This window comes from Erpetoichthys calabaricus, chromosome 5 (assembly GCF_900747795.2).
Source record: "Erpetoichthys calabaricus chromosome 5, fErpCal1.3, whole genome shotgun sequence".
NCBI lineage: Eukaryota > Metazoa > Chordata > Cladistia > Polypteriformes > Polypteridae > Erpetoichthys > Erpetoichthys calabaricus.
Genome location: NC_041398.2, coordinates 233096925 through 233105602, shown reverse-complemented (window position 1 = coordinate 233105602; position 8678 = coordinate 233096925). Strand labels below are relative to the sequence as shown.

The 8678-nt window shown below is 39.1% G+C and overlaps 1 protein-coding gene across 3 annotated transcripts in view; it reads left to right on the top strand.

The window, feature by feature from the left end:
- Positions 1-7622: 7622 nt before the first annotated feature.
- The window catches only part of LOC114652314 (folliculin-interacting protein 2-like), a 129988-nt gene continuing 128932 nt past the window's right edge, over positions 7623-8678 (top strand). Inside the window, exon 1 of one of the 3 annotated variants that reach the window (XM_028802654.2) lies at positions 7623-7841. In XM_028802654.2, the coding sequence (XP_028658487.2) occupies positions 7756-7841 (86 nt within the window). In that variant the 5' untranslated portion in view covers positions 7623-7755. The remainder of the gene's footprint in view (positions 7842-8678) is intronic. The other 2 variants (XM_028802651.2, XM_028802653.2) reach the window with 2 other exon arrangements.

The following is an 8678-nucleotide window of genomic DNA, read 5'->3' as shown; positions in this document are numbered from 1 at the left end:
AATCACGGAACTTGTTGAACTGAATGAAACCCTGCAGCTTCTATGGACCTTCCAGACTGGAGTTGAGTAACCCAATCTACAGGCTCAGGGTGGTCAGAGTTGATTCTGTATAAAATAGATTATTTTAAAAGTGTTACTACTACAATTTGAACATAATATATCTCCATCCCTATTACCCCAAAAGCAAAAGATGTACAGTCTACATTTTTCATCAATACCTTCTAATGACTTTTTAAGGCTGAAATTTAGATCTCGTAATTATTGTTTTATTGTATAAGTAGGGGGCTTTGCCTCCTGCTCACTTCGCTCGCCAACCCCTGGGCCGGCGCTACACATGGGGATGTGTCTGTACAATTTAAACAGATTGTTATTTTCATGGGAATTGTTACATAAATAGAACTATTTTATATTAAAGCGAGTAATTAACCATATTAAAAAATAGTAAAACGTAATAATTTGAAAGTAAATTATGTTTCATGTTGTGTTAGAGTTATTTGTTGCGTTATATGATTTTGTTCTGTTTTGCTTTGAAATGAACACGTACATATTTTTTAAACTTACACTTTTACTTTAAAACTTCATTAAAAACCATTTTTTGAATTAAATTTTCGTCAATATCACATTGAATTTTGATTCTGAGTTCTGGACTTGCATCGTGATTGTTATATACTGTATTGTATTTCAATATATAACATACTGTATTTTATTAAACTGCTCAGTTATTAATTGTTTATATACTATATGTTTAAGATATCATTAATCTTTTTTTTATAGTAATGCAGATTCCAAAAGAAAATCAGCAAAAAAAAAACTAAAAAGAAAAAATGAACAGGAGACAACATTGATTGCAAATTGTTTCAATTGCCAAATGAACTACTGTATTTATCTTTTTGATTGCAAATTGTTTCATTTGTCAAATGAACTATTTATCTTTTTTAGCTTTTTGAAATCAGAATTTTAATAATATCCAATTATAATTTGCTTTACATAAAAAGTCAAACATATAATCTTGTTTAATATTTTAATGTAAAATCAACATTTTGCTTGTAAGCAAACGCTTTGATTCATACATGTCTCTTTAAGTATTATTAAATTAATAATAGTAATCCATCCAGGGAGTAAGGTCATGGGAAATTAATTTAAGAATATGTTTCAAAATATATTTTCAAATATTTGAGTTTGAAGTAGCCAGAGCACATATTCTTCCTCTTAAAATGCTTACTTACATTCAGGCATAAACCTTACACAAATCTCCATAACCTTTCAGTTGTCTACCATTCTTATTAAGGAGAACAGCTCCTAGAAGATAACATGGTCCATCTTGCTTAGATGGGATATCGGTTCATTGCAGGGCCTGCCAATACACACATTTATATGGGAGCCAATACAGAATTACCTAATCAAAGTTCAAGCTTACATTTATTGTCATTTGTATGAGGTGTGATCAAAAAGTACGGTGAATGTCGAAGCAGAGCACTATCCAAGAGCAATGCAAAACAATTTAATCCAGGTTCTGATATGTCCATCCTAGAGCCAAGTTTGTGACAAGTTTCAACTTATTTGATACTGTCAGTCGTTTGTGAGCCACTGTTGAGTTCAGGTGTGTTTTTCAAGTTTGTCGTTAATAATGGATATCGAGCGACGCATTAACATGAAATTTTGTTTCAAATTGCAAAAAGCTCAGTAAACCCATCAGATGTTAAAATTGGTTTATGGTGACACTGCACCAACAATTAAGACTGTTTACAAGTGGTTTGATCGATTTCGTAATTGATCTGACCCGGTTGAAGACGAGAAAAGATCAGGAAGTTCTTCAAAATCAATAACTGAGGAAAATGTTGAAACGGTTTCATTCTTCATCATGACAATGCTCCTTGTCACAAATTCCTTCTAGTACGACAATTTCTGTCGAATAAAAAACATTATGCTCTGTCCGCATCCACCTTATTCACCGGATCTGGCACCGTGCGACTTCTGGTTGTTCCCTAAATTGAAAATGACCATGAAAGGCATTGAGGACATCCAGGCGGCCACGACAGCCCAACTAAAGATACTCTCGAAAGAAAACTTCCAGAACTGCTTTGCAAAGTGGCAGGAGCGTTGGGATAAGTGCATTTGAAGTGGAGGAGAGTATTTTGAGGGTGACTACTAGTTGTAAATCTTTTACTGCAATAAACATTTCTTTTTTAAAACTTTCACCGTATTTTTTGATCACACCTCGTACATAGTACAATGAAAGTTTTACTTGCATGTGTGGTCAGAACTGACACAATAAAACAAGACTAACAAAAAAGACACACACAAAAAATACATGCATAGAATGATACTCAAGGGCACCAGTGGAAATTAAGGGGAAGACTGAACCCAGGAAGCACTTCTTTATACAAAGATTATCTGCCAGTCCACCTAGCTTGGTACCATCTGCACACTGAGCGGTCACCATTCAGGGGGAGGACGTGGAAGTGATACAGAGCTACAAGTACCTGGCAGTCCACATAAACAACAAACTGCACTGGTCTGACAACACAGTAGCGTTGAACAAGAAGGGTCAGAGCAGACTGGGCTTCCTGAGGAGACTCAGATCGTTTGATGTGCAGAGCGAGCTGCAAGAAATGTTCCATCAGTCCATGGTAGCGAGTGTGTTGCTCTGTGCTGCAGTCTCCAGGGTGTGATAACTGAGCTCAAAAGAAGTGCAATGCTTGAAAATATTTATGAGGAAAGCCTGCTCCATCACAAGGCAAACCCTGGTCACACTGGAAAGCTGTTGTGGAAAAAGAGGGAGGGTGGCAAAATTTGAAGCCATCATGAAAAATCCCCTCCATCTCCTCCAGGAGGCACCATCTTGGAGCACTTTTAGTCACAGGCCCATTCCACCATGGTGTGCTAAGAAGTGCCTTTGGGGGTCTTTTCTGCCCACTGATGTCAGATATTTCAATTCCTCCTCCCAATGTACTTGTTAAGTTAATTTTGAAATATCTGCAAAATGTACATTTATTTATTTGTATTTATCAGTTGATTGATTGATTGGCTGTATTATTTGTCCTGTAAGTCTGTATCCTTGTGTTTTATATTTCTGCTGCTATATGCATCTGACGTTCTCCATGGGATTAATAAAGTTTAATCTAATCTAAAAAAAAAACAGCAGTGGCCCCAGCACTGACCCTTGAGAGGCACCACTCTTAACTTCACCCAATTCTGATAAGGTTTCTCATGCCATAACCGTCTGCTTCCTGTATTTTAGCCAATTCTGCACCCATCTACATACTACATCCTGAACTCCAACTTCAATTTGATTCCCAACCCCTTATGTGAAACCTTATCAAATGATTTCTTGTGCTGGAACCTATTCCAGCTAGCAAAGGGTGTAAGGCAGGAACAATCCCATGGACAGGGCACTAGTCCGGGGTAAATACACACACACACACACACACACTCACCAGACACAGACTAGGGCAGATTTAATGTCTCCAGTCCACCTAACCTGCATGTCTTTGGACTGTGGGAGGAAACCAGAGCACCCAGAGAAAACCCTCACAGACACGGGGAGAACATGCAAACTCCACAAAGTGAGGACTTGGGGCACAGACACAGGTCTATTTCCTGTGAGGCAGCAGCACTGCCACTGCCGCCCCCTTCATGAAAGTCAAGATAAGGAATATCATATTCAGCGCTCTTATCATATCCATTTTTTGCTTCCTCATAGAATTCCAGTATGTTATTAAAATCTGACCTCCCACATCTAAACCTAGGTGAATGTACCATCACAAGTTGGTGTATAGAACTGCTGGAGCTCCGCTCTGATCAGATCTGAGTCTTCTTCTGGAATCCCCTTTAATCTGTGCATCAATGAAGGCCTGCTCCTGTCAGCCCCTACTCACTCCAACAGTCTGCTTGAAAGCACTACTGCAGCTTCATCTCAGTAACGGGCTAATTTATTGAACAACAATAAGAGTCCAACAAGACTGATGACTTCATGTTCCCATTTTTACATGCCCGAGGAAATAATAATTATGAACTGATAAACTGGGAACAAGACTAGTCTAGTCTCAAGCTGTTCCCAACCTAAAAACGTTTGGCATCATGGTACCATTAATTGGCATTGTACTCTTCATTACTAAGTTAATGCTACATTAAGTCAAACCAAACACCTATGTGGAACAGAATTATTAATTTCCTAAGAAAGACTCTGCTCGGTGTCTTGAAATCTGCTGATTTAAAGCATTGATTCTCAAGTTCAGTCCTGGGCACCCCCCTATGGATATAGGTTTTTATTCTAGTCATTTTCATAATCAGTCATTTTACCTGTGATTGATGTTATTGTTTAATTAGCAGGTCTTTTTCCCCCCTCTTCTCTTATTCCACATTAAAAAATAACAGTAGCATCAGATTTACATTTATAAGAAACATAGAAATGTTTGTATTTTTTTGTCCTCACTTTAAGTGCTTAACTCTCTTGTTTTGTTTTTCTATTAAATTATTTCTTTGCTCTTGACTTAGTATTTTAATATAATGACAATTAAAAAGGAATGCTAAAAGGTGAGACCATTCCTAAAGAATGGCTTAAATAACTAGATCAAATGGAAATCAGATGATGATGATAAAAATCCTTTAAATATGGTATGAAAAAATAATCTTATGTCACATATGCTTTCTAAATGGCAATTAATATTTAGCAACCTCGGTTTTGTAGTGGCCGGCGCGGTGGCACAGTGGGTAGCGCTGCTGCCTCGCAGTTGGGAGACCTGGGGACCTGGGTTCGCTTCCCGGGTCCTCCCTGCGTGGAGTTTGCATGTTCTCCCCGTGTCTGCGTGGGTTTCCTCCCACAGTCCAAAGACATGCTGGTTAGGTGGATTGGCGATTCTAAATTGGCCCTAGTGTGTGGGTGTGTTTGTGTGTGTCCTGCGGTGGGTTGGCACCCTGCCCGGGATTGGTTCCTGCCTTGTGCCCTGTGTTGGCTGGGATTGGCTCCAGCAGACCCCCGTGACCCTGTGTTTGGATTCAGCGGGTTGGGAAATGGATGGTTTTGTAATTTTTGGATTGACATTAATGAATACTGTAGAAATTGGGAAATAACAGCTTGATTAACTGTGGAAGAGTTTTATTAAAAACAAAATTGAAGAGTAAAAAATGAGAATAATTGTGACGAGAACAGGTCATTCAGCCCAACAAACTTATCCATCCTATCCACCTTGATTGTCTAAAATAACATCAAGTCAAGTTCTGAATGTCCCTAAAGTCTCACTCTCCATCACACTACTTAGTAATTTTCTCCATTTGTCTATGGGTCTTTGCATGAAGAAAAACCTTCTAACATTTGTGCAAAATCTGCCTTTAACAAGTTTCCAACCATGTCTCTGTGTTCTTGTTGCATAGTTGTTTTGTAACAATTAGGATCCACTGTACTAATTCCTTTCATAAATTTAAACCCTTCAATTATGTCAACTCTTAGTCTCTATTTGTTTAAACTGAAAACATAAAACTCCTTCAATCTTTCCTCATAATGTATACCCTGCTGGAAACAGACTAGTTGCTCTTCACTAGTGCTATTTAATGGTCCACGAGAAGTTACATCTGAACGTCTGAACTGGTGGGGCACAAATGTATTGGGGAGGTGTAGGAGTAGATTAGTCGAGGATTGTTTAAACTAGGAAATGGGGGTGGGGCAGGATGTTTAGGTCAGGCCAGCAGTGTTGTGCAAATTCACACCTCACAAGAACCAGCGTGTAGGTGAATTAACCTATTATGCTGCCGGTCAAAATCCGCGTCACATATTGCATGTTCAATGGGGAAAAATATAAAGTGGCCTTGCGAAGTACAACATTTTCTTAAAAGCGAAAGCTGATCTTCACCGCGTGCTTGTGTCAGTGGGGGTGCTTAAGCACAAGCATGCAGACACAGACAGTGCCTATTTGATTTTACATTAAATTTTCCGAATACAAATAAATGGTAAAAAAAGTTGTACGCAATAAATATTTGTAAAAATCCATTATTTGTGCTTATCCGAATGCCGTATTCGGAGTTGGCTTCTCCCCTACATTACATGGTAAGGCAAAACGTTTAATCTGGACCTAAACCAGATCCAGAATGTCACATAAAACTGAACTAGCTCAAGTCCAAGTTCTTCACTTGCAAATATGTTACGTTAAGTTCACCATTCTTAGAAAAATGAGCTTGTTCAGTGAACGCACTCTTTTGAACTAGTTCATGCACAACACTGCAGGCCAGGTTTAGAACTCTACATGTAGAAACAAACAACAGTGCAAAATTAAAAATGCATAGTTATGTAAATTCTAACTGAACGTTTAAATGTAAAAATAAAAAGGAGTAACACATTTAAAATAGCTTGCCTTAATGCTAGAAGTATCAAAAATAAAACAAGTGAGTCAGAGTTGTATGTAGAGAGGCGTAATTATTATATTATAGCAATAACAGAAACCTGGCTAAATAACAATGATGGGGATGAGGGTAACATAGAGGGATAACAACAACAACATTTATTTATATAGCACATTTTCATACAAAAAGTAGCTCAAAGTGCTTTACATAATGAAGAGAAGAAAAATAAAAGACAAAATAAGATATTAAAATAAGACAACATTAATGCACATTTTTAGGAAGGATAAACAGAACAGAAGAGGAGGTGGAGTTGCTGTTTATGTAAAACAGAATATAAATGCAAGTCTTCTTCAACTGGACAGTGAGGCCCATCTTAGTGAGGACATGTGGCTTCGCCTGGAAAGCATTAGGGAAAGAGGCATTGTCGTAGGAGTGTGTTATAGACCACCCAATGCAGGCAGTAATTTCAACACACATCTTTAAGTAATAGTAAAAAAAGCAAGTTAACAGGGAGATACTGTAGCAATGGGGGACTTTAATTATCTGAATATTAACTGGGATGACCTTGCAAATAGCGTAGCACAAGGGCAAGAGTTTTTAGAAGTAGTCAGTGACTGTTTTTTAACACAGAATATTAAAGCACCAATGTGGAGGGAATCCTGTGTAGATTTAGTATTTTGTAATAATCAGGATAGAATTGAGGGTGTAGAGGTGATTGAAACACCAGGGTCAGATAGATAGATAGATAGATAGATAGATAGATAGATAGATAGATAGATAGATAGATAGATAGATAGATAGATAGATAGATAGATAGATAGATGACCATAATATAATACAATTCTCAGTGTTTTGTAAGAGTGCAGATGCAAAGACTAAAACTGTTAACTTTAAATTTGGTAGGGCAAATTTTGTGCAAACGCGGCAATGTCTAAAGAGGATGGACTGGGATACGCTTTTAAGTGTGGAGACCAGTTAAGGAGCAGTGAAACAGATTAACTTCTGAATCTTCATATATTCTGTCTTCTTCCTATTTATCTTCAGTCTTCCAAAGCTCTTCTCCATCCATCCATCCATCCAACATCCTTTTCACTTCCTTTTTTCTGGTGTTACATTTTTAAATGGAAAAAAATCAATACTTTTAAGTTATATTAGATGGGGCGCGTGAGTAAACGTGTGCGCGCTTGTGTTTTGTAGGTTGCGCGCACTCCCTCCCGTCTCCCCCTCCTTCCTTTCCAAGTTTCCTCCAATAGGAAGCGCGAGCGTGCAGCAGCTCGGGTTTGCTCTTTCCGCGGACACTCATTTCTGTCATATGACTCTCTCGATAGCAATCCATGGAGGTACCCTACTGCAGCCCTGCGCCATGGCCACGCAGCGTAGCCCACCCTGCTGAGCTCGCTCCCCACGAGGCGCCGCGTGATGGCCCCAACGCTGCTCCAGAAGCTGTTCAGTAAAAGGTCCGCAGCGGCCCCGTCTTCCAGGAGTTCAGGGGGACCCGAGATAAGGTGAGCGAGCGAGAGAGAGTGAAAGTGAGATTGAGAGAGCGAGCGAGAGTGAACGAGTGGATCAGAAGAGGGGGTTCCGTTTTGTATTATTTTATTATTTTTTTGTTGTTTCTTTCCCAAAGGTAAGTGGAAGGGAAAAACAGGAGGAAGGTTGTATGTGTTGCCGGGCTTTTTCAGCCTGAGTTATATAATACTCTCTGGGCCGCTGGGGACTGGGCACCGTATCTCCGGTCTTTGTTTCAGTCTCGATTTGGCTTGTAGTAGCTATGCGAACTCTTTTGTGTTTTATTGTTAATGGCAAAAGAGTTATATTTTAACACAGATGGTTGTTTTATTCTTGAACAATCGTTTTCTCTTTTTACCTCTCATGTCGCGCAGTAGGTGGTGGTGTCGCTCTGTGTGATCGAAAATAAAGTGTATAGAGGAACAGCTGCTGCCCCCCATGCGATGAAACAATAACCAGAGAGCATCTTTTAAATCTGGTACTATCGTCAAGTTAGACACGTATATTTGCTGCATCTCGTGAAAGGTGCCGTGTCCAGTCAATTGAATTTTACACCCGTCCGTTTTCAGAGTATGCATTTTTTCCAGAATAGTGTTGTAAAAAGTCGAATCCTATCCTGGCACGAGCCTGCGCAATTCAGAAGCCATCTCTGGTCGTGATGTCAGTCTGTTGCACGAAGCCAGTCAGAGGCATATCTTTGGAATGTGAAAGCATATGCTTAAAAAAAAATAATTAGCACGCGGAGCTGTACACAGATGAAGACTATAGGTCTGTAACTGAACCCGGGTCCATGGAGCTGTGATGGAGCAGCACTGACAGCTACACCACTTGTA